This window comes from Saimiri boliviensis, chromosome 5, assembly GCF_048565385.1.
Source record: "Saimiri boliviensis isolate mSaiBol1 chromosome 5, mSaiBol1.pri, whole genome shotgun sequence".
Classification (NCBI taxonomy): Eukaryota; Metazoa; Chordata; class Mammalia; order Primates; family Cebidae; genus Saimiri; species Saimiri boliviensis.
Window position 1 is genome coordinate 75,102,569 of NC_133453.1, and position 26,613 is coordinate 75,129,181.

General features: G+C 36.2%; 1 protein-coding gene across 2 annotated transcripts in view; it reads left to right on the top strand.

Annotated features, from left to right (window-relative positions):
• The window catches only part of GRB14 (growth factor receptor bound protein 14), a 134,761-nt gene that overhangs the window by 44,589 nt on the left and 63,559 nt on the right, over window positions 1-26,613 (top strand). Inside the window, exon 1 of one of the 2 annotated variants that reach the window (XM_010329556.3) lies at window positions 7,574-7,854. The exons of the other annotated variant lie outside the window; for it this stretch is intronic. Within the exon in view, the coding sequence (XP_010327858.1) occupies window positions 7,792-7,854 (63 nt within the window). The 5' untranslated portion in view covers window positions 7,574-7,791. Of the gene's footprint in view, window positions 1-7,573; window positions 7,855-26,613 lie in introns of those variants that run through there. 2 annotated transcript variants of the gene reach the window in all.

Consider the following 26,613-nt stretch of genomic DNA (forward strand, 5'->3'; position numbering starts at 1 on the left):
GTAACAGCTTTTGGGAGTATCTCTTTGACAACTGTCTTTCTTCTATGGCAATTAGTTTCTTTGAATTTTGTGGAGTCAATTTGTATAAATTATATTGTCCAGAGAATAATCTATTTCATTATGTTTTATTTGCGTATAATCGGGGAAGTAGTCTCTTATGATTCTTATCATTTCTCTGGTATTATTTCTTATTTTCTATATTGGTGCTTTCTCCCTTTTTCCCTTCCTCAATTTGTTTCACTATTTATCTATTTTACTGTTTTCCCCAAAGAACAAATCCAAGACTTACTAGTTTTATCATTTTACCTTTATTCAAGTTTTAATTTATACTTTTATCTTTATTAGTTTCTTCCTTTTGATTTCCTCAGGTTTAATTTAATGATATTTTAAAATTTGGGTTGTTAATAAATGTGTTTTTGTTTAATATACATGTATTTAAGGTTATGAATTAGAGTCTGAGAATTGTTTTAGCAGTATGAGGTATGATTATAGTGTTTATTATTGTTATTACATAGCCATTTTACATTTTCAATTTTCATTGTTTTCTAACACGAAAATTTTACATTTTCAATTTTCATTGTTTTCTTTGCCAGAACAGTTATTTGAAGAGTCTTAAAATTTTAAGATGTTAGGAATTCTTAACCCCAGATTTATTAGTGATTTCTCCTTTTATTGTATTGTGATTAGAAACTATTATCTGTATTCCAAAATTTACTGGGGTTTTATCTTTGATGTAAAATATGATCAAGCTTTTTTTTTTTAAAACCAATTTTTTGAAGAGAAGGGATATTCTCTGATTTTACCTTAAAGTTAAACATATGGCAATTCAATCTATTTTGTTATGTTTGCCTATTTATTTATTTTATATTTATGCCTACTTTTTAATCCTCTTGTTATTCAGGCTTTGAGAAGGTTGGATAATAGTCAATTAATAGTGTGTTTCCATCTGATTTTATCCCTGTTATAGAGTTTGCTTCACAAGTGTGTACCAAATGACAACTAGACATTCATAATCATTTTATTTCTATTGTGAATTACAACATTCAGTTTTACAGTATTTTCTTCCTTGCTCCTTCCTTCCTTTTTATTTTTGTTTGTCCTGTGGGCTTTTGCCTAGACTTTTGAATAGGCAACTTGGTGAAACACTTGATTACAGGGGGCTCTCTTTCCCATAAAATAGAGTAGAATCTGTTTTATGATTCAACTTGAAGTTTTTCTTTCAATAGGTGAGTTTTGCTGTGCAGTATCTATGAGATAACATACAAGTTTGGCATTAGTACTGTTATTTTGTGTTTTCCAATTTATAGATTTGAAAAAAAACTCAGAAGATGTTCTGCTTTCTTAGCTTTGTGTTTGCTTTCTTTTGATTAGAAAAGTTTATATTTTTGTTATCATTATATGTGTAATTGTTGGAAAATTCTTAATCCTCTTATTTCCTTGAAAATGATGTCTTATTCCTTTCTGCAGAGTAATAATGAAGCTAATATGTTTTCTCTTCACCCTCCCTTTTCTACCAGCTGATTTTAGCATTATAAAATAAGTTACTTAAAATTCTCCTATGGTTTATCAGTCGTAAGTATCTTTTGATCTTAGTTATCAAAGCAGTCAGTTTATATGGTATATATGACATACTATATCCTTGCTCCTTCAGCTTTTATCTTTTTGAGAAGTTTTATCATTTCACATTGAAATTTCATAACAATTCTTTTATTGTTATGGCTCATATTACTTACATTTTATTATAGCAACATAATCACATACATGTTTGGAATTTAGTACCATGATTGATTTCAGTGTTTATTTCAGTTATTTCACTCTGGTTTTTACAATCATCACTTGGATGACTGAAATTTATCTTCTAGTAAATTCCTCAAGAAGATCCCATGAAAACATGATTTTATATATTTGTATATGTCCAAAAATTTGAATATTGTCTGTTGCCTTTATAATTAATGAGTCTGGCTGAACTTAAAAATCTGATTTATATTTTCTTGTTTCAAGGATTTCATGAACATTGCTGCATCCAGTGGAGTATCTAGAGGGCAGTGGTGTCCACTGAATCTGGTTGTTAAATGTTGCCGCGGAGAAATTTGACAATAGAGTGATTCCCCACTTACAAGCTACTAGAAAACTTTTGCCTTGCTGTTCAAAAGGTTTCAGCAATTTTACTAGGAAATGTGTTAGTGTTGACTGTTTCTCTGGGGAACTATGTGACTTTCACTAAGTTTTTCTTTTTCTTTATTTTGAGACAGGGTCTCATTCTATTGATCAGGCTGGAGTTTGGTGGAGTGCAGCCTCAAACTCCTGGGCTCAAATGATCCTCCTGCCTCAGCCTCTCAAGTAGATAGAACTACAGGTGCTCACCTCCACACCTGGCCACATTTTTAAAATTTTTCAGAGACAGGCAGGGTCTTGCTTTGTTGTCCAGGCTGATCTCAACTTCCTTGGCCTCAAACTATCCTCCTGTCAGCCTCCCAAATGGCTGGGATTACAGGCATGAGCTACCATGCCCAAGGATCAGTAAGTTTTGACTATAAAAAGATTCTTATATTTTATTTTACGTATTTTTTTCTGTTGTTTTGGTTTTCTTCTGTGTGGATTTCAGTTACATGTGTACAGATCTCTTTTACTTATCTTCAGAGAGGATCTCAGTTTCTGTCTGATGCTTCTTAAATTTAAGATAATTTTTACTCTCACTTTGTTTACTTCACTGTTAGAGTGAAGGGGAAAAATTGGCTAGTGGTGGATCAGATCAGCACATCAAATATGAAGACTGACTCTATGTCATTTATTTAAGTAAGTGAAAATTCATAGTAGAGTAAGATGAGCTGGTGAAACCGGAGGTTCTGAGTTTACCTCTGAAGATCTAGGCTATGTATTTATTGCTGAAACAATCTATGTTAAGAATTTTCTGAGACTGGTGTTCTCAGTACAACATTTAGATTTGGTGTTCACACTAGTGGTCACTAACAGAACTGTGCCAGATAGTGAAAGAACATCTAAATGTTTCTGTAAAGAAGACTTTGTACTTTTGTTCAGAAAAAATCGTAAGGCTAACAGTTGTTAAGATGAGAAAGGCTTGTCTGCTGTGTAACTGAGGTGACTAGTCTTCCCACATTTATTGTAGGTGAACATAATGTGTACTGTGTACAGAGAACACTCTGCCAGGTATTCTGGGAGAAGCCAGGGAAATAAGAGACTCAGTCTTACCCTTAAAAATTATACTTTTGTTAAGTAGAAAAAGTAAGGCCTGTTGAAGGATTTATAAGTTATCAAAACAATGCATTAGTAAGTACCAGGCAAGACATGAGAAGTGGAAAAGTTTAAGTCCTAAAAAAATTACAAAACAGAGAATGACATAATCTATAAGGAGAGATGACTTCCTGGTGGAATAAAATGATCTATGTCTTTGAGAGAGATGATGAACCTAGAAAGGCAGTAAGTTACCCCAAGGGGGTACAGCACAGTAGTATGAGATATGAGGAAAGATGAAAGGACAGTGCAGGTGTATTTTCTGTGAGGCAGCAGGTTGGTTGGATTTAAAAGTATTTGTAGGACTTGTTGTTCAAGAAGCAGCTACCTTATAGCCTTTTTTTTTTTTTTTTTTTTTTTTTTCCGTATAAAGCCACTGGTACATACATATACACTGTGATGGTCAGAGAGAAGTTAGACATGGCCCTGCCCTCAAGGAACCTACATTCTAAGTGATATAGAATGAATCCACATAGGAGACAGTAGCTGAAGTTTGAATAGACTGGTGTATGATCAAGAGTAAAGTGGTATTATTGAAAGGACAGGTAGGGTTCGAATCTGTAAAACAAAATGAAATCATACCTATTTTGCAGGGCTGTAAGAAGAAAATGAAATAATACATGCAAAGTGCTTAACACTTACTGGGCAATGGATACGTGTTTCTTGTCTTTCCTTCCTTCCCCACCTCTCAATTTTAAGATAATTTGTACTATAAAAAGGAGGGATCCTTGAAAAATGCACAGAAGTGAAACTTTCGGAAGAGTTTGTGACTGGAGTTGGGCCTTCATTGTGGGGCTGATAAACTGATGAACATTATGAACAAAGAGGTGGAAGTTCAGAACATGCTTTTGGAAGCTTCGTTGAAGTTGAGTGGGAGAAGAGATTTGAAAGGGAGGCTTGGAACCTAGAGATTGCCTGATACTTACGTATCAGGTTGGTGTAAATGTAATTGCGGGTTTTGCCATTAATTTCAGTAACAATAACCACAATTACTTTTGCACAAACCTAATAGCATTCTTCTGCCCAGATTCCACCTTGTACATAATAATAACTGATAGTTTATGTGTCACCCTGCATCAGCTCCTTCGGTAAACAGCAATCATGAGATTAACTTTGAATTCTCCATAGCAAACAGCACAGCACTTTACACATAGTAAGATCTTCAACACATATTTATAAAACAGGTTAATAAAACAAACAAATGCTTGGGTACATCAGAAACAAGGGCTGTATGAATGTGACATTTTATGCTAATGTTGTATCAAGCTATGTATTTAACAATAAAATATGGGAACACATGTCGTAGAGTGGAAAAGCGGAGTGCCTTGGAGAGAGCCAGGTTCTCCCTGGCTTAGTGGCTGTGGACTTCATGAACTTGGACAAGTTCTTTTGCAATATGTGCTTAAACCCGAGACCATTTCTTAGCTGCCTTAATTTCCTCACGTATTCAATAGCTAGTACCTTGTAGAGTTGTGAGTGTTAAGTGAAAACTAGCCCAGTGCCTGGCACATATTAGGTACTCACATAAATATTATTAATCATCACAATAATAGTTATTTTTATTTTTCCTAATTGAAATATTGCTATGCAAATATTTTAAGTGACAACATGTATTCTTATTCTATCCAATTATTGAAGAAAAATCTAAATAAGGTACAGTGCTATTCTGGAATATTTTATTGTTGACTCTGTTGTGTTAGAAAAAATCTTGTTATGTTAAAGTTTCATTTTTGGAGATAAAAGATCAATACTCTGCAGTGGGAGTTTAAGGAGTGTTTTGTTAGTGTCTGCTTTAGGCTCCTCCAGGCCTTCTATAAACTTGATTTCCTTTGATCCTCACAGCAGTTCTGAAAGAGTTGGCCATAGTTTTTTTTTTTTTAATCCTCATTTTGCAACTGAAGAAATTAAGGCTCAGGTGACAAGGTTAGTGGGTGGCAAAGTCATTTTTAATAATTAATGGCAAAAAAATAGGCTGAAGTTAAATTTGGAATCAGTGTCTAAAATAACTAGGAAGTAATATAAAGCAGTCAATATGAGCACCTGCAAAGGATTACAGAAAAATGAGATTCCACCTGTCTTAAGTATGCAGTGTGTTCTCTTGTTCAGTCTGTGGAATATGAAAAGTATAGGTAAACTTTACTTTCAAAGACAGTTGCCTTTTTGATAACAAAGTCACAAAATGCCAAATTTTGCTGTTCATAATTTTCCCTAAAAATTTAGCAACTTTAGTTTTCCAGTGTTCTGGAGGGATGACTTATCACAGGTAAGCAGCTAGTTATCTATTAAGTATTTTTAAGGCCTAATAGGGCATGGATATGTTGCACTGTAATGTATACAGGACCTGGATACTGTTTAGACTTGAAGCATTCATTTCATAAATAGTGTTTAACAGGCTCTATGGTGTGACACAAAACAGCATTTCTAACTTTCCCATTATCTAGACTTCAAACCTCAGAGTAAACTTTGAGACCTTGACTCTTCGCTCACATCAGTTTTCAAGGTCTGCATATTCTTTCCCTCTAATCACTTTTCAAAGCAAAAGCCGTTTCCTTCTGAAGGCTGCCCTGATCCCACCCTTATTGTGTAGGTTCTCCTACCTTGGTGCGCCCTTGATACTTAGCCTTTAATCGCTATTAGTCTCGGCTCACCACTGAGTGGCATATTTTAACTTAACAACTAATATCTCTATTCCAGTATGAAACAGTGACCTTAACTGTCTTAACAATAGTGTGTTCCTACTGCTTGATACAAGGCTTGGCAAATAATGAGTACTTTGCTTGATAATTTAGTGATATGAATTGTTTTTATTATGATGGAACCCCCAGTACAATTTTTAAGACCAGAGATAACACTTTGTAATATTTGAAGGCTAAATTGAGAAAAGAAGACAGATAAGGCCAAATATAGCGGATGATATTCTTGAAATTATTAGTTACCATGGTCTTTGTTATTGTTGGCTTGCGGAAAAGTAGCTCAAGGTTAGAACAGAATCTTTTACTTCATAAGTGCTAACCCCCATCCCTGTGTTAGTCGGTATTTCCTTTACTGGTATATATATATATATATATATATATATTTTTTTTAATATCGTGATAAACCTAACTGTTTAAGAATCAAAATAATTAATGCCTCCCAACTAGGTCTGTGACTTTTTATATTAAGTTCTTTACTGTCACTCCCAACTACCATTCTGAGGGAGTTTTGGTTTTGAAATTCAAAGCAGGGAAACTTGGGGTTGTTGTGTCTCTTTTTCTTTTGAGGAATGTAAGCTCACCATGCATATTAAACACACTTATGTGTAAAGCAGTAAAGGGAGCCCTGCCTAGTAGCAGTCAAGATAATGAAATGGAAAGTTTGTGTCTATGTTGCGGAGAATCTTCCATCTTGCCTTGTTACTGCAACAATCACATTGTCATCTAGAAATTACGAGTTCTTCTCCTGCTAAAGGCGGTGGTTCACGATTGAAGAGCGTTGAGCAGTTCAGTAAAGCTTGTCCGGGTGTCAGTCCACAAGGGATTTTACAATTGTAAAAGCTCAGATTGGTTTTAACACTGCGATCCTTTTTGTCACTTTTGAGTGTTTCTTTCATTCTTTATTTAGACTTCATTGAAAATTTTCTTGCTAGTGATCAATATTTTCCCTTGCAAACCTCCTGCAGCCTCCCTCCCCTAGAAACATTAGAATAACATTTTCAGTTTTTATGAGAAGAAATGCAAAATGGTCATTAAAATTTTCAGAAGCTTTGAGTAGTCTTGTTTTTTAAATGCTTTTAATAGAATTAAATATGCTACATCACAGACATTTGTGCTTTTTAAAACATAAGTATTTGAGATTGAGACATTGTAGTTTAATGTCCTCTTTGTATTTAACACTATTATTTAGGTTCATTGTTAAAGCAGTATTTAACAGTGTGTGATATCAAGGACAGCTGGGAGATCTATAAAACAAAAATTTTGGTGTTTAGGTCATGAAAGATTAACACATGTTAAAACTTTTATTGCAATGTAGAAATTAACACTTTGTGCCAATTCTAACCTCGGGACAATTTTTTTGTGCTCAGGTATGTTCCAGTTGTTCTCTTCATCAGTCTTATGAATACCAAAAAAATAATTTGTTCATTAATGTATTGTTATACTTTAAATAGACCAATGTAAACAGATTCATATCTGCCATATGTTGAAATGCTTTAGTAGAGACGTAACTGCCTAGTCAACCAAGATGGCATTGAATTGCACTGTTTTGGAAAAAAAGTTGAGCGAACTAGATGCCTGTTAATCTGGTTCTTTAAATATCATAAACAAAAGTATCAGAATGTGTTTCCAAGGACAAAGGCGGGGTTTTCCGGGCTTTGATTGGTTGCCGCCTTGTCCTGTCCCACAGCCATCCTTAATTGGCTTTGGGTAGATTGGAATCACATAAGCAGGGTGGCATTTATTACTTTCCTAGTTGTTTGGTTGCACTGAGCCCTGAAATTCCCAAGGAGTAACTATAAAAGATTTCTTTTATTTTATCCATGATCTACGAGAGAGAAGTGCAGGCATGAGTTTGAGTGCAAGAAGAGTCACTCTACCTGCAATAACGCCAATAATTCTACAGAAAAGGGTATGTGACTTCTTTTTCCTTTTCTTCTTTAATTTTTCTTGGTGCTTTTTTTTTCCTGTTACTGTGTGTTTATTAATAGATTGGAAGTTTTACTGAGATACCCTTGAAAAAGTGTATAATTCATTAAAGCTGTAGGTAAAATTAAAGGATATATTATTGGAATTGAACTAGGAAAAAGAATACTGCACTAGAACATCGCTGTAGCTGAAGACTTTCATGTAACAGAAGTTTGATCTCGATTTCAGGTCATTGTGATTTAGAAACTGTATTGAAACTTTTTCTTTTTTCTTTCTACTGTAACTTCAAGCCTCTTTACTTTTAGTTCAGTAGGAAATCTGCTCTCTCTTATGTCTTATATTTGTTTACTAAGGGATAGCTTCTTTGTTTCACCATAATTAATATCAATCTCTTCATTGTTGGATAGACTATATAATTATTTTATTGTTTAATCATGTGTTGCCAGTTTATTATCCTCAAGTTTCTACCCATTTCTATTGAACACCTGTGTATTTGCTTTAGAAAAACTTTCCATTAAATTCCCCTCTGAAAGGGCTATCTGTTAATTATTAATGCAGTCAATCCTGTATGTGAAAATATTTTATTTATTAGTTTTTTATAAAGATTATTTTTATGTCTCATGGCATTGTATTTTACAAGGTGATAAATACAACCATGTCACGTAGCCATAGTAATCTTTTCTTCTAAGCACACAGAATAAGAACATTGCGTTGAACTTCTTAAAGAATCAAATCTGTCACATTGAGAAGGAAAGCACTAAAACTCAGTTTTGGCAATATGCTTTCCAAATGGTTTTGGTGACACTAGAAGCTGTAGTGTTTATTTTTGTACTCAACTTTTAATAGTTAACTGTTAACTATCAGAGCATTCCTTTAAGTCAAAGGTCATGTTGAAATTTATTTGAAACATGACAGATCTAGTAAAGTGGCTATATTTTTGAAAAAGGAAGTATCTCTTTACTATTTTTAATTTTTACATTTTCAGCTTATTTTCTTATCCAGTCAACTGTCTATTTACTGGGACTATGTTATTTGGCATTAGAAAAACTATATGCTAATTTTGCAAACATCAGTTTTTTACCTTTCTGGAGGCCTTTTGCTAGTCATAAGCAAATTTGATTAAAAACATTTTGCTTTGGGCTTTAACTTCTATTTTTAATTGATCTTGGCAGTACATTAATAATGACAACGTAGGTTCTCTGGCGCATTGAGGATGTGAAAAGACATATTAACATTTATCATGTCTGTGTTCTCATGTTTGAGTTCTTTATCCAGTTAATAGTGCAGTTTAGATTGACTAAGAAACTTTTATCATGTGGTTTGTTTTTGATGACATGTTGGTATGATGGAAAATGTACCATCTGAACTCTCCATTTTCTAGCCCTGTGACTTTGGGCAAATCCAGTAAACTCTCGAAGTCTTTACTTCCCCGTCTGTATAATAAAGTAAGGAGTTTTCAGTAAACGATATCTTCAGTCTTATGTGTGTCTGTAATTCTGTGAACCAAATATTTTATATTTTCATGGTTGTAGTAAAATGTGTAAATTGTTTTTATTGTTTTAGAGAGATTGTAAAACATTAGGAAGGGATGCTGTAATTTTCAAGGAGTCGAACAATTAGCCTGGGAGAAATTGGTTATGGGCAAAACTGGGCTGGAACAAATAACTTCTAACACTGTCTGCTAAGTAGGGAAACAAGATTACTCTGAAAAGCTGTGATTATTATTGATGCTACATCTGAGCTGCCAATGGACACATCATTGTGATTTATCTTGGTATTTTAGTAATAAGCTTCTTGTCAAGTTTCTATTATAGTAATTATAAAAGTCAAAATTCTCTAGCCTGAAATCTGGGTTATTCTTTCAGTAAGTGCACATATTTAAGTGCTTATATAATTTAGCGCCTCATTATTTGCTTCTCCTGATATTTTAACTCCCCAAAGACCAATTTTTGTCTATGTGATTGTTCTAAAAATCTTACTATCTTTTATTGTAGAAATTGAGTATTTTATGATTTAAAAATCATCCATCTGCTCTGGTCACACCGTGACTCATTTTTTTCTTCCAATATAAGAAATTATTCCATACTTGTAATTAACATATTTTCCCTGTGTCCTGTAATTTTAAATGAGCTTATAAATCAATACAAACATTTCTCATAATATTTGGGGAGAAGCTTCTCATTTTCCCATGAAGGCAGGTGCTTTTTCTACAGATTTGGTGTAAAGTTTGCGCATTCTGAATGAGTGGCACTTAACAACTAATTTATCAAATGGAATCCTAATCATTTAAAAGGCTGAGAGCATTTCTGAAATAGCAATAGGGAGTAATTTTCTTATCACCTAGTGCATCTGATCCAAGTGGCCGTAAGAGTCTCTGGTAGTAATTAGGAACTTGAATTTTAAACATGACCCTTCATGTGGTATAGATCTACTTTGTAGCAGAGAAAGTACACCTTGATCTTTGAGAAAAAAGATATTTTGCTAGATTCTCTATCAAGTAAATTGGAAAGAAATTTTTCACTTCAACAAATTCTATTAGGATCTAATTTATCTGATTTGAGTGAATTAAGGTTCTGGTGAAGAAGGCTTCCCCATGTGCCTCAGAAACGATCACATTCTCAGCAAACATTGTGAATGAATCTTTTACCCAGTAGCATTTTCCTGAGATCATCATAGGTTGTGCTTTTTATTGTTTCAAATGAGAAGACTGAGTCTCTTGGGTGTTGAGTGACTTATGCAAGGTCACTCAGAAGGTCAGTGGCAGAGCTAGAAATAGAATCTAGATCTTGTGACTTCCAGTATGCTTCTCCTAGATACATGTTACCTCCTGAAATTAATATGGTAATGAGATTGCCTTATGGTGCGTATAATTGCCATTCAGGTCTGGAATTAGCTTAGGCAAGTCCTTTCATCTTCCTCTGCACCTCCACCAACTCCCTTATGCTCTAGCATAGAAAACATTTTATTCAGAAAGCAATTGTAAGCAGCCAAGTGTGTGTGTGTGAGTGTGTGATAGAAAGACAGTTTATACCTGGAACTCCAGATTGGCATATTACGTAAAGAAAACATTTTAAGGTCCCAGAGAGTTAACATAAGACTCAAGCATTGCAAAGTATAAACTGAGTTTAATATAAAATTCACATTCTTTTCTACAAACACTACCAGGTTAGAAGGCCATATGTCCATATGCGGAGTCAGTGGGTTAGGCGTATTTTGTGCCTCTATTTGGTTAATATTGTTTTTAAGTTATGTTTGCAAGCATTTTTGTATTCTTCATCCATGCTACAATTACAAGAGGTGTTCATAATCAAAGAAGATCCTGAAGTATCTTCTGAAATCTCAGAGAAAAAAGGAATACTTTTAGAGATATATATTTTTAAGATTCAAATCCTTTTGAAAATTGTGAATTCCTAAGTATAATATGGAGCAGTGCCATTTATGAGAAGATCGAATTCCCCATTCGTATAAGACAACAGTTCATGGTAGAATCATTTCTTTCCTCATACAATTAGAGTTACTGCTATGATTTTCTAAAAGTGATTTAGTGGAGGAAAGAACACGTATCATATCACTGTTTTTCCCAGAATCTTTTAATCGGGCAAAATCAGTCCAAACTTCCTTAGCATTCACCGTGCTCTGGGGCCTGCCTGGCCCTCAGCCTGCCCACTTTCCCATCAAGACTTCACTGCAGCACATAATTTGCCTCCTTATGCTTCAAACAGCTTTTAACATCTGTATCTCTGCACTTCTGCTCCCAGGATTGTGCTCTGCAGCCTATCGACAACTCCGGACTGCATTTGCGTTCCCAAATGCTGTCTATTAAGTGTCAGTTCAGGCTGCGGTCTCATCCTAAAGCCTTCTAAGACTCTTTGGCTTCACGTTTATCTTCATGGTGCCTTGATTTGTTATCACCGGACATGCTTTGTTACTCATTTGTTAATTCAGCCACTACAGCCGTACAACATCAATTTTATTTTACCTTTTAAATAATATTTGTCATATTGCTGTCCATGGGTGTGTACAATATAACTTTCAATTGCTCTATGTTGTTTATTTTTATATATCTTGCACCACCATTTGGTTTCCAAAAGTTGTCTTTTGATTTTTGGTCTTACAACTATATCTTAGTATTATAAGGGAAGAGATCTTTAAATAAAAGGTTTTGTCGATTATGGGCAGAATGTAATTTCATGTAACCAAAAAACACAAAGGGCTGTGGATTAAGGAGGAAAAGAGATTTATTTTTCTTTCACTTTACAACAAGGATCAGTCCAAAGTTAATGTTGCAGCCCCATAATATCCTCAGGCAACTGAACTTCTTCTTGCTTTCTATTATTTCTTCCCTAGTGTGGGTCCCTTTTCCTTTTATGGAAGGAAATGAAAATCTCCAGTTATCTGGTTTACAGCCTTTGCATAAAGAATGGGAAGGGCCAAGAACAGGCTCATGAGTTTTATACCAGTTAGCATGTCATTGTGGAGTAACCATGAGTCTCTGCTTACATCTTATTGTCCAGGATTGTGTCACACAGCCAACTGTGGATACAAAGGAAGTCAGGAAATGCAGACCTGGAGTATAGCCACTGTCATCCTCACCAGAATCGGGACTCATCAGGAAGGAAGAGAGGAAGGGTGGATATTTGTGGGCAACTCTCCATCTCCTCTACAAGTGCCTCGAACATATTAGACGTTCAGTAAATATTTGCCTGGGATTTTTATTATTGTGGTGCCAGATATGAAGCACGGCTATGCTTTTTGAACAAATAATATTCTATTACTTGTGTAGGGATTGTAGGCATGGTAAGAATGGGGAGAGAGCAGATTTCCTGAGTAGAAGAGGGTTGTGGGAGGCCACAAATGGTCTGAGTTTAGATGGTGGACTTGCTTGGAAGGTGATAGTGAAGTGGTAGTGGGCATTGTTACTGCTTTTTATCCAGAGTTCTCATTATTGCTAAACCTTGATATTTCTTCTGCCCTTTTTACTTTTGTACAGGGTAACTTATTTGCATACTCAACCAGGAAGGGTGTCTCACTGATGAATGGTATTTGCATTTTCAGAAAATGTTTCTTTTCCTGAAAAGTGAGTTTTTAGGAAGTGTGATGTAGCAGATTATTTGTATGTTTTAGAGCCAGGAGGTCCAGAGTTTGAGCTCAGCTTCATCACTCACCAGTGCTCTGGTTTTGAGAGCACTCTTTCAAAACTCTCTGAGAATCAGTTTCTCTGTCTTGGGGATGATGATGCTTCTTCACGGAACAGCTAACAGTTGTGAGGCTTCAACAGGATACATAGAAGTATTTTACACATAGTAGAAGCCTAACAAATATGAATTTTCCTTTTGCCCCGCCTGTGAAATGGCATGTTTTACTAGTTTCATAAGCAGTTTAAATCTCCATGTGACTGAGAATTTAAATTCTCTGTGCCCTATTCTACGAAAGTGGTTATACAAAGATTTCATAGTAGAAAACGAGTCGAACAAAAAGTGGTTTTTCTTCATAGATTGCAGCCAGGGGGAGAAAGACAATATATCTTTCAAATGCTTGTTGTCACTGTTTTCCTTTTATAACTTTAGAAGAACTCTAATTTGAATTTTAAAAAATGAAGCCAACTATATATGCTGATGAATTTTTTTAAGTCTTTGGGAACATAGATTTAAATGCAAGATACATGGTTCATTATTCCTCCTTTCAATGTTCTGGGGAGTATTAGACAGGGACTTCTGGGTTGTATACTTGAAAGGGATAAACTAGGTCTAGTATTAAGAAGCTGTTTCATTAGACATGTGGTGTGACTATTAATAGAACCTTAGCTGTATGATGGTGAGGATTTGTTACTTTTGATCATCATTGGACCCCAGTGCTCAGCACATAGAAGGCACAAAGTTGGTATCTAATTACCATTAGTTGAATAAAAACCATTTTTGTAAAGGCAAGATTGAACTCTTTAGATATTGACCTACTATTTCCTTCCCAGTGTTTGACTCCATTGCTTTTCCTTTATTTTTGTCACGTTTCTCATCTTTTGGGATGAAAAGCTGTAATACTCAGGCCTTTTCATTGCCTTAATCTGGCTCCAACTTGCTGCAGTGGGCAATTTGGTATAGTCACTGCCCTTCACACAGAACAATAAAAAATAGCAGTTACAACATGTTCAGCATTGATTACACATTCACTATAACCCTCATAAGAACCCTAAAAGCTTGGTGGCCAAACCCATTTTTGGATGGGGAAAATTGGCTTGGAGAAGTTAAGTGTCTTTGCCAAAGCACCTTGCTCATAAGTGACAGATGTGGGACTGAAGTCCAGGCCTCTGCTCCACCTCACAAAGGAGGCTGCCTCTCAGAATCACCTAGGCATGTGCATTACACACCCACTCAGCACAGTGTGGTTGCAATAATATGTCCTCTCACCTGTAGTCTTTTCATGAGACAAATCTCACATTTTCTGCCAATCTGCCTTTTGTTCTCCTAGTTGTTTTTCCTTTCTGTACACTCAGTTTTGCCTCAAAGACATAGTGATTCAACCATCAGGTCCGAGTTTCTTAGAGCTCACAGGGCTGTAGGGGTCTCTTGGGACTTATTCAGAAATCCCTTATTTTGCTTTCAAAAATTTATAGTAATAATTGCTAACATTAACTGCTATCAGTTTGCCAACATTTTGCCCATTTTACAGTATGAGGAATCGAAAACTCATAGCGAATAATAAGCTTGGGATCTGTGATCTGATCACAGAGCAGATTCCAGGGTCCCCTGTCTATTGTGAGCAGCTAGGCTGAACCTCCATGAGTACAGGTTCCAGGCATCATGATTTTGCACACTGTGATGCATGGTCCACATTTGGCAGTGGAGGCTGATTAAAAATAGCTGGGCTAATGAACAGTCTCAGACTTTTGCTTGGGGCAGTCTGTAGGGCTGGCTCTCCTGGCTGTGCCCCAGCACACTAAGCCAAATATTGAAAATAAGAGTCTCTTTTTGGCAGAAAAAAGAGAAGCGAGACTTTTGGTAATTTCAGATTCTAAACCCCCAGAAAGGATAAAGATTTTCTAACCCTGTAGGATATTAAAAATGCTTTCTCTTATGGTAATTCTAAAAGAGGAATGCAAAATTTGTTTTGGCAAGAACAGGATTGTCAGAAAGCCTCCTAATCAGACATGCATATTTGAACGTATACATTCAGGCTTTGTTTGGGAAAACACCAGGAATATTATTTTGCAGTTTCAAAAGTGATATTAGCTTGGGTAGTTTTATCAAGATTTGAAGAAAAAATTCCATATTACTGTTTGATATCCCAGCAAGAACTTCAAAGTTTGAGTTCCAGGAAAGGTTCCTGGTGAGGTGATACACACACACACACACACACACACACACACACACACATATACATATGCCCCCCAAATCCTTCTTATTAATGTTTAATATGTAGAAATCATTATCTTAAAAATTCAAATATTTAAGAATTCTAAAAAATATTTATAAACTTTATCACAAGCTTGTAATTATAGCAAACAGAAACTCCATAGGTTTAACAAGGATGTAGTTTTTGAAACGTGGTATTTTCTCTATTTGCACAAACTGAGAAATAAAGACTCCCTCTGCTGGCTATTTCAGTATTTGCAATTTTTCTGGCAAGAAGCTGTGAAAAGTGAAAAAAAAAAAAAAAAAAAAAAAAAAAAAAAGCAAAGAAAAGCAGGCTTTTTTGACACTCAAAAAGCTAGGTGCTCTGGGATATATGTATGCATCTATTTATGTCCCAGTTTTTATTTATCTAATACTTTTATTCAAGATGTCATGTAGAAGCAGCAGCTGAAAGCAGCCTAAATACTGGATGAGCAGAATGGAAAGAATACAGCATCACGTGGAAGCCAGAAATGGGGATCTCCAGCTGGCTCAGCCAATGACCGTTTGGAGGTCCTTGAGCAGGTCAAGACTCCAGCTTGAACTTTTTCATTTGTGAAATTGGAGGATTTCAGTGGATGTTCTCCAGGAACCCTTCTAACCTCTAGTATTTTATGATTCTAACAGCATAGATTTCATTTGTTTTACAGAACTGTGCTCTATACATGTCCTTCACTGATATAAAATTATTTAGAAAAAATGTAAACTAGTATAACCACTATGGAAAACAGTATGGAGATTCCTTAAAGAACTGAAAGTAGAACCACTGTTTGTCCCAGCAATCCCAGTACTGGATATCTACCCAGAGGAAAAGAACTCATTATACGACAAGATATTTGCACATGCATGTTTATAGCAGCACAATCCGCAACGGCAAAGTCATGTAACCAACCCAAATGCCCATCAGTCAATGAGTGGATAAAGAAACTGGTATATTTATACAATGGAACAGTACTCAGCCATAAAAAGGAGTGAATTAATGGTGTTCGCAGCCATCTGGATGAGATTGGAGACTATTATTCTAAGCAAAGCAACTCAGGAATGGAAAACCAAACACTGTATGTTCTCGCTGATATCTGAGAGCTATACTACGAATAAGCAAAGTCGTAAGAATGATGCAGTGGACTGTGGGGACTCGAGGGGAAGCGAAGGAGCAGGTGAGGGATGAAAGACTGCGAATATGGCGCAGTGCATACTGCTCAGGTGATGGGTGCAGCCAAATCTCACAAATCACCACTAAGGAACTTACTCATGTAATCAAATACCACCTATACTGCAATAACTTATGGGCAAATCAATACATAAATAAATAATTAGAAAAAGGAAAAGTAAGGTTACAAAATGGTTATAAATCCGTTGTTCCCAGTGTTGTTACTGCCTGGGAATGTTATGATCTAGAGTGATTTTTGTTCACTATTATAAGTTTCTGAAATAATATCCCCAAATATCCTGGGAAGATTGAACATAGCGTATTTTATTGATTGGATGGCACTTTAAGTTGTAGGAAGTATCATTATTTTATGTACTTCCAACGAAACTATAACATACCATTAAGGGTAAGTTACATCCAAGTTTTAGAGAAGTTAAATGTGCAAAAAAAACACATGCTTTTAAAAATCAAAGAAATAAAGTAGTTCCTAAAAGGGCTTCAATTGATGCCAGACCACCCAATAATTGCAATAAAGTCTGATGTGTCTTGTACGCTAATAAACAGTGTCTTTCTCCTCCTCCCGGGTTTCCCTCTCTTCTAAACACTTATTCCACCCCTTCCCTACTTGTTCTTTTTTTCTTACTGTGTCAACCAATTTTTAACTTTTTCACTTAGACATGTCTTATGGTTGTTCTGGGAATAAACTATTGCTTAAAAAGTGAAATGAGATACTGACCTAACATTGTGTCCAGCAAGCATGGCCAGTGGTTTTCTGCTTTAAATATGAATTCGCATTAGCACTTGCCGAGATTTTCTCATGTCAAAGATGAATTAGGGCTGGCCTCTTAGCAGAAATTGCATGAGTATTAAAAACACTGAAACTTAGAGAACGCAGCTTTGATGAAATCATCAGAAACTTTTAGCGTGGGATTTGTGATTTGACCCTCTCTTTATTCTTATATTGGATTTAGGTCTCAAAATAATGTGTGTGTCTGTTTGTGACAGCTTAGGATACTTTCTAACTTAGTTGCTAATGTTTGCCTTCTTTTATAATGAAATTGAAGCAGTTTCTTTAGCCTTTCTTTTTGCCACATAATAGAGCAAACTGAAAGGGCTTGAATTTCTCTCTTTGTCAAATTGACCCCCGACTTGATTTGGAGTCCTTCTTTCTACCTAATAGGAAGAAAGGAAGCCCACAGAAAAAGTAGTCTCCATGGATTTTGGCCTGAGACAAGGAGAGCAGAAAAGGTAAATAACAGAGGAGGAGGATAAAGGTGAATGGATGGGGCTTTAAGGAGATGTTCTGAGCCTCTTCTTGCCTGCAGGCTTTCTTCTCTTAGTTAGAAGCTTAAAGGTGGCATGATTCTGCAGTATCACTGCCCCAGGCTATCTGGTGTGACAGTGCTAACTTCCCTCCTGTGCCAAGATTAGGACATTTCCAGTAGTGAGACCACACTGAGCCTCGTTAGCCTGTTGCTGGATGGGAAAATAATGCGTCGTACAACTTCATCTGTGCATTTTGAATTCGTATCCAGGACTCCTGAAAGCTCTCTGTGGATCCTCAGGAGCGCAGGTTCTCTAATGCTGAATTTCTTTTATCTGGGCATGACCCTATAATTTACTGCAGAAATGTATTATCATACAAGTTTTACCAAGGCTGAGTTTTTGCAGAGGTGGTATGGAGATGATCCATCTTGAAACCTTAATGATAAGAGCCATAAGTCAAAGATTGTGAAGGGACAGAAAGAGTCTTGGTCAGGGGTGACTTGATGGGACTGCTTCACCAGACCCTGAGCTGCCTGCCCTGGTTTCAAATGTGAGAAGGAAACCAACTTCATTCTGGCTAACCCATTGTAAAAAAAAGCCTTCCTGTTATTGCAGCTGAACCCTTTCCTAAGTGATTAAGTCACCATGTGGTTATTTATCCCGATTCTCTCACCACTTTGTAATAATATTCATGTTAACACTGTCATTTTTAGTGTTAAATAACATTTAATTTTTAAGAACAATTTCTATGTTGCCAACTTTTAAAAAAGCTGTCTGTCACTTGTGTATCTTAAACAGTATTTCCTTTTGTGGTAGCCCCTGACTAGTTGGCAGTGACGGACACCAGTGTTCTGCAGTCCCAGGTGAAGGCACCTCTTCCACAGGCTCCCTGGCTCCTGCGCTTCTTTGCTGTCCTCGTAACTTTGTCCTTCCAATCTCCGTTTTGTGTGGTCTCTTTACTGTTTCTGAGTATTTTTTGCTCCTTTCTTCCTCAGTATGTTTGCTCATATTTGTCCCACATAGGTGTTTTCTTACATTCTTTCCTTATTCTTTCAGAGTCCCAGACACGAAATGGCTCTCAGCAGTCACCTAAGTCAGCTTTGTTCAGTCCAGAAGTTTCATGAAATTTTACCTACATTTTCTCTTTGGTCCATGTGTGTCTTTTCTCCCCTAGAGGTTTTCAAACTGTGAGGTTTCAACACTACCATTTTGGAATTCGCTGCTCTTGTCTCATACAGGGCTGTACGTGATGGTTTCATTCATCACTGAACGAATCGTTTTGATTGTCCCTGTGTGCCCCACTCTGTGCTCACTGCTCGGGATATAAAGAGGAGAAAACAGCGGTCCCTGATGTCCTACAGAGTGCTGATGGTGAAGGGCAATGCGTAGTAATTACATAGTGGCACACATGCATGCATACAACAAAGGGCCTGGAGGGTCTTTGGAAGCTTCCTCCCAGTAATAATGGTTTTTCATAAGATATGAGGGAGGAGAAAAAGTAGAGGGTGGGGAAACCCTGTTCTAAGCACAAGCAGTAACATGTGCAAGGGCCCCGTGTTGAGAAGAAGCATGGCTTTTTCAAGAAGCTGAGAAAAAAAAAAAAAAAAAAAAATGTAAGATTGGAGTCAGGACAAGATTGGAGGGAATAAAGTTAGGAGGGGATGCAGGGATATGGAATAAACCTGTTTGTGTCAATCAATTCTTATAATTGTGATATTGGTGACAATATCTGTTTTAAGTAATGTCTTATAACTAATTTAACATGTACTGTTCATGCTCAAGGAAAACGTGTTGTTCACTTTCTCTCACAAATGGTGAGAACTGGAGACTTTTCTTGCTACCTGATTGCTCAAAACTGTGTACTGTTTTTCTCTTAGTAAATATTTGACAGCTAGCAAAGTAATACAGGATAGCCGTAAGAAAGCAATGGATGTTCTTGAGCTGTTAAGGTCTTTTGGAGTAGTCTTTGTTTTTAAAATTGAAAACAAATTTTAAAAAATCAGTATTAGAGATTTGGAATAAGGAATAATGACTACATAGCTTCCCATTCCTTTCAAGGATTATTTTGAATTGCTTAATTCAAAATAATTGCTTAATTCAAAATATCTAAAAATGTCTCTTCTTATCTTAGGATACTGTGTTCCTTATTCAGAAGAATCTAAAAATTCAGGGCTACTCTGACCTTGATATAAAAATATTTCACATGACTTAAGTACATTGCCTATTAAAAATAATAATTTAAAAAATTTGAAACATTAGAGTCCGTTTTACAATTTTACTGTAGTTGGATGATAAACTTTCAAAGAGCTATAGAAATAAGCTTAACTTTAGGACATAATTCAGAGAGAATTTCTGTGGGCCTTGTTTCTTATTTTTATTTTCTATTAACTATGTGTTAACTATACATATATAATAAATAGATATATAAATTAATGAATTTATATTTTTGTTTAAAAATTATATATGCCTCATCATGCTATGATCATGTTTAAATATGATATTTAAAATAAATTTAGTATTTAAATTATTTAAAATCAAAGACTAATTAATTAATTGCAATTCAGTTTGTTTTATCTATTGAATGTAAATTTTCCTAACATGGAAACTTTGACCCAGAAGATAACCATAGATAACTATGCCTAAATATCTTTTGCTTTCACTTTTTTCTTTCCCTTGCTTCGTCCTATGGATTCTTCCTCACTGTTTTGTGCTTAATCGGTGCTCATTATTTTACCTGCTGTGGGGCAAACCTATGGCATCATTAATGACTTTTCAGTCACGGCAGATCCAAAGCCCTCCTTTGCTCCGTGACATTCTCAAAAGACCAACTGACAGCCCTGAGTTTATTTCAAATATTCTAGAATGAATTCACATTGAAAGGATCTGGCTATTCCATGACACCCCATACCTTGGAGTCAGCAAGGAAGAGGAAAAAGGCTGACTGCTTAGCCTTTGCTCACTTTTTTCTTTAGTTAGAGCTTTCCAGATATGTTTGTAGAATTTCAGGTGATGTAGAGAAATATTAAGTGTGCTTTGCGGGCAAGGTAATACATACTGACTTGACTTTATTTTATTTGTTTATTTATTTATTTTTAGAAATGGCCTTTCCCTTTCATTTTAAATATTTTGTGTCTTTTAGTCTAGAGGCTTAAAAAGCCTCAAACGTTTTTCTGAAAAGTTATCATTTCGCCTCTTTCAGTCTAGAGGCTTTAAAAGCCTCAAACGTTTTTCTGAAAAGTTATCATTTCTTCTCGTGTTTTAACATTTTTGTGTCTAGTATTCTAAAAATGAGTTACGTTAGTTTTTTAATTTCCTTCCTCCACTTAACTTTTTATGAAGAGTGGTCTAGGAGAGGAGCTGATGTATCAAGTGTATAAACATGCCTTGATAGAATGTCAGCCAAAACAGAGATTTGCTGCACCCACATTCCAGCATATCCTTGCAAGGGCTGCAGTGACTTTGTATTAAATTTGCGTTACTAGGCGCTGTATGCTCCTAGGGCAGTTTTTGAAGCTGTAAACTACTCCAAAGGGCAAGGTTGTTCTGTTTGTCAGGATTAGAGTGACAGAGAAGGGCTTTCCAAGGCAGGCAGTGTGTACCCTCTTGGCCTTCCTTGAAGCTCTATCTGTTTATGCTAGTGGGTTGTTATAGATAAACCTTATCAGTGCCATGTTTCTTTTGCAAGTCAACCTTCAATCCTTTGATGGAGCAAAATTTCTTCCTCTTCTTCTTTAGGGTCAAGGAAGAATTTCTTCCTGTTGGCATCCAATTTCGTATGATCTTGTAGATAAATTGATATGAATATATACTACTCACTCTAAAGCAAACTGGGAATTTAGGCCACTGCACTGGAAATGTATAATATTTCTTTATTAAATAGCATGATTATATAATGTTCAAATTTTTTCTACCTTTTAGTACGTATGAGAAAGAGAATACTAATATTTTGCTTCAGTGGTTCTTAAGAACAGCTCTGCTATTTGTTTTTTTACATTATCACCAAAGTCTTTAACTTAGTTTTAACCCATGCTAGACATGCAGTTCTTGTGATGAGTTGACTTTTTTCTTAAATAGGAAGGTTTAGTGTAGTAATTCTTTGGGCAAGAGATATATTTACCTCTACTAGAGAGTTAAGGCTTCAATGGTCTTTTACTCTTTCATATATTTTAAGGATGAATACATAGAAATAAAATGAGATTTTTTTTGGTTTTTTTTGAGACTGAGTTTTGCTCTTGTCACCCAGGCTGGAGTGCAATGGCACAATTCACTGCAACCTCCACTTTCTGAGTTTGAGTGATTCTCCTGCTTCAGCCTCTCAAGCAACTGGGATTACAGGTGCCTGCCACCATGCCAGGCTAATTTTTTTGTATTTATAGTAGAGACAGGGTTTCACCATGTTGACCAGGCTGGTCTTGAACTCCTTACCTCAGGTGATCCACCCATCTTGGCCTCCCAAAGTGTTGGGATTATAAGTGTGAACCACCATGCATGGCCAAAAATGAGACTTTTTAACAAAGGCATCCCACTCATCGTATAAAGAATTTTCATAATTACAGAATATAAGAGATGACAGAGATTTACTGCTGTGGAATACCAACCTAAATATAATTTCATTATTTATAGATGAATGTGTGTTTTGGACAAGTGTGAGCATTAAATAGGATTTTTTAAAATATAAGGTCTTGAAATGGATTTTTAACAAAAGTATTAAGTTTTTCTCTCAGCAAGTGTTATTCTTTCTAACAATGAAATATAGGCACTTATTCCAGAAATTCAAGTTGGCCCAAGCCCCTCTAAATTTGTGCATCTCAATTCTTGGCAGCGTATGTCTAAATTTGTAGTGACACAGTCCAAAGAAGATAATGGCATGTCCTGATTATTTAGTCACCTTTCTCATTTTATCCAACTTGACCTCTTGCTCTTTTCTAGCCCTTTAAAAAAAAATTTGGTTTAGCCTTCAGAATGTCTCTAGTTTTTCATTTTCTTAGCTTCTCTGCCATAAGAGATAGAACATGCAAATAAGAGGCATACTTCTGTTACCCTAGGTGATGAGAGTTTACCATCGGAAAACATGTGGGGGTAGTCAGGAGGTGCAGAGAACATTTTTGGCAACCACTAGGTCATTCTTCAGTCCCCCCGTTTTCTGGCAAGGAATGTGCAGCAGGGAACAGAAACAGTGATGTTATTGCTTCATATGAAAGAGCAGTCCCATAGCTGGTTCCTCTTGTCCTCTCAGGAGTGAGTGTCTTCACATCATCTTGGGCAGAAGCACCCTCAAGTGTTTGGTCCAGGCAATTGTAACCACAGCAGCATCCCTGAGAATTCTATCAGTTTTCTAGTATAGATACAGGTGTTGAAGGTGTATCCTTAAGAGCAGTAGCCCACCAAGATGCAATCATGAGAAGCACTGAGACTCCAAATAGAACTTGACGTCATAGTGAATGAAGTGAAAAATTTAGAATAGCATCTGATTTTGACAGTGTTTTTATGATCTTTTTCATGTGACTTGGTAGCAGCTTCAGTGACTTCCAAAACTCAGAACTGCCATATGGAATCAGTTCTTACCTAGGAATTTGTATGATGAGAAAGTATATACTCATGAGAATAATTTTAGTTTCCTGAGCATAGACATGGTAATTAATTATATACTCCAAGGAAGAAAATACTTTTCCATTAAAATTTGCATTTATGTAGAGTAGCTACCATATTCAACACGCTGTGATAGGCTTTGCAGGTGGTACAATTTCCCTCACTTCATATATCTCTATTAAGACATGTATCACCCTGGGGTAGGTTCCTGGGGTACAATGATAAATGGCAAATAAAGAGAAATTTTTCTTAAAAGGGTTTTTGCTGGGAGAGTGATATAATTTGGATATTCGTCCTCTCCAAATCTCATGTTGAAATTTGATTCCCAGTATCGGAGGTGAAGCTTAGCAGGAGGTGTTTGGGCCATGGGGGCATTTAGGCCTCCTCATGAATGTCTTGGTGCCATACTCAGGGGATTGAGTGAATTCTCACTCTTAGTTACCATGAGATCTGCTTGTTAAAAAGCATCTTACACCTCCCTCCCCTCTTTCTTGCTTTCTGTCTTGCCATGTGACACACCTGTTCCTATTGTCTTCTGCCATGACTGTGAGCATCCTGAGGCCCTTACCAGAAGCAGATGCCAGTGCCATCCTTCTTGTACAGGCTGCAGAACCATGAGCCAAATAAACCCCTTTTCTTTATAAATTACCCAGCCTCAGTCCTTAATAGCAGCACAAAACATTCTAAGACACATAGCTGGGGAGAAAGACAGGCAAACCAAAAATTACAAAATAGGAGCACATAAAAGAGTCACATTACAAACCCTTGGACAGTCAGGGAAGACTTTCTGAAGCAAGTGCCCTTGGTACCAGGGCCAAATATAAGTAGAAGTTTGCCAGAGAAAGCAGGTTGTTTGTGAGTGGAGCACTGAAACTTATTCCGGGTAGAAGAAATCACATGTGCAAATACAAAAGAAAGGTTTGAAAGAGTTTATCTTATTTGGTTTGGATCACGTAGTGTTCTGTTCCACAGGACAATAATCCTATTTATGGGGGCCCACCTGCATAATGTAATTACCTCCCAAAGGCCCCACTTCCAAATACCATCATTTGGGACTAGGGTTTCAAAATGTGAATTTTGGAGGGCACAAACACCCAGTCCATTGCAGCATGACTTACTCTTTGTGAGCCCCATTTGCCCACAGTTGTTCTTTTAGTAACAATAGCAGCTCCAGCCTACGTTTTCCCAGGCTTAGGTACAGTAGAAAAGGAAGTATACTCCAAAGTTATGTGAGTATATATCTAGATTGACTCTGACTGCCTCTGATTAAGTCGCATTCTCATCTGTTAAATTATTACTGTTGTTTGGGTACTGATTGGTCAATCTAGAAAACATCTTCCATCCAGGAGCTGGGGCAATGATGGGCTGATAAACTGGCTCTAAAAATAAAAATTTTAAAGAGAACTTATATGTAGGATTTATGGATTTTTTTCATAGAAATACTTGCATCATGGCTGATTTTAAGATTTCTGGTTTTTAGAGCTCCTGAATTTTTAATAGTCAGCTCTTGCAAGCCAGTTCTAGCAGCTCCAGCAAACTATCACTTAGCTGGTGGAGCTACCAGAGCACAGAGTCTGCTGGTGAGGGAGGGAGTGGTAGTCTAAAAGGAAAGTATCTTTCTATCAGAAGAGGAGTAGGTGACTGGTAGACAAAGCCAAGTAAGTTTGCGCTGTACCACTGAAGAATTTTTAAGTGTTCTTATATCATTTCCTTGAATAACATTTTTAAGGACCATATAATGTTCCATTCCGTAAAAATACTGGAGTTTGCCATTTTTTTATTGTTGGATATTTAGGTCAATAGAATGACACATAATGCCTTGCTAGACATGTCAATGCCTAAAGCCATTTTCCACATTTAGGTCAGATATTTGGGATAGATTGCTTATGAAAAATTACTGGGTCAAAGGAATAGACTATTTAATACTTTTGATAAATATTCTCCAATATTTATGTATAAAATAGTTTTACTACTTTATATCATTGTATGATAGCAACTGTTTCCTTGCATTAAGTATCATTTTTAAAACATAGGACAGCATTGATATATCATTTTAATTTATAACATTAGCTGCTGTAATAGATAAAAGCTAATTCACAATGAGTTAATGCAATAGAAGTTTATTTCTTGCTCATGTCAGAATCTTATATGGGTTTTCCCAGTTAGGCATCTATGTGGTCTTTAAGGAACAAAGTCTCATTCTGTTCTATGGCTTTCCTTTCCTCTAGGCCCTTGTAGTCATTCTGTTCAGTGGGAGAATGGCAAAAAGCAATGGAGGACAATGTATAGGAGATTTTCATGGGCCAGCAAATGTAACATTCTATATACTTACATTCCATTGATTAAAAATCAATTATATGCCCACAGCTAATTGTAGGGAAGAAAAGAGAAAGGATTTGGTGAACATTTGGCCAGTTTGTATCCAAATTCTCATACCTGAGATGGAGAAATCTTTTCATAAAGTCTGATTCTATTCCCTACGTGTACTACTTGAGTATATCTGGAATAAATTGCCCATGTTACTAGGCTATTTAAAGGATTTTTTTTTTTTTTTTTTTTTTCCTGCAGACAAGAGTCTCACTCTGTCACCCAGGCTGGAGTGCAGTGGCACAATCTCAGTTCACTGCAAGCTCTGCCTCCCAGGTTCAAGTGATTCTTATGCCTCAGCCTCCCAAGTAGCTAGAATTACAGGCATGTGCCACCATGCCAGCTAATTTCTTATATTTTTAGTGGGGATGGGGTTTTTCATGTTGGCCAGGATGGTCTTGAACTCCTAACCTCATGTGATCTGCCTGTCTCAACCTCCCAAAGTGCTGAGATTACAGATGTGAGCCACTGTGCCCAGCCATAATATTGGTAGGAGATACGTAGCTTTTCCATAGACCGGCGTGGTGGGGAAATGATGCTAAATGGTTACTGAATGATGTTTAGTTTAGGCACTGAAGAGAATGGAAGTTGTTGGACAAAGTAGCTTTGACACATAAACAAGTCTTGGATAGGTAACATTAATTCAATGTATAAGAAAATTAAATGTACAAGACACTGTATAAGGAATTACAACTGACTAAACCAATGTTTGCTGACTTACTAGAATGATATTTTAATAGAATATTTTAATAAAAAGAGTACCTATGGATTGAAAAGTATTTGCAAACCATATGTAATTATGAGTTAATATCCAAAATTTATAAATAACTGTTACAACTCAATATTAGATAAACAAATAACCCAATTGAAAATGAGCAAAGGGCTGGGTGCCATGGCTCACACCTGTAATCCTAGCACTTTGGGAAGCCGAGGTGGGTGGATCACCTGAGGTCAGGAATTCAGGAAACAGCCTGGACAATAT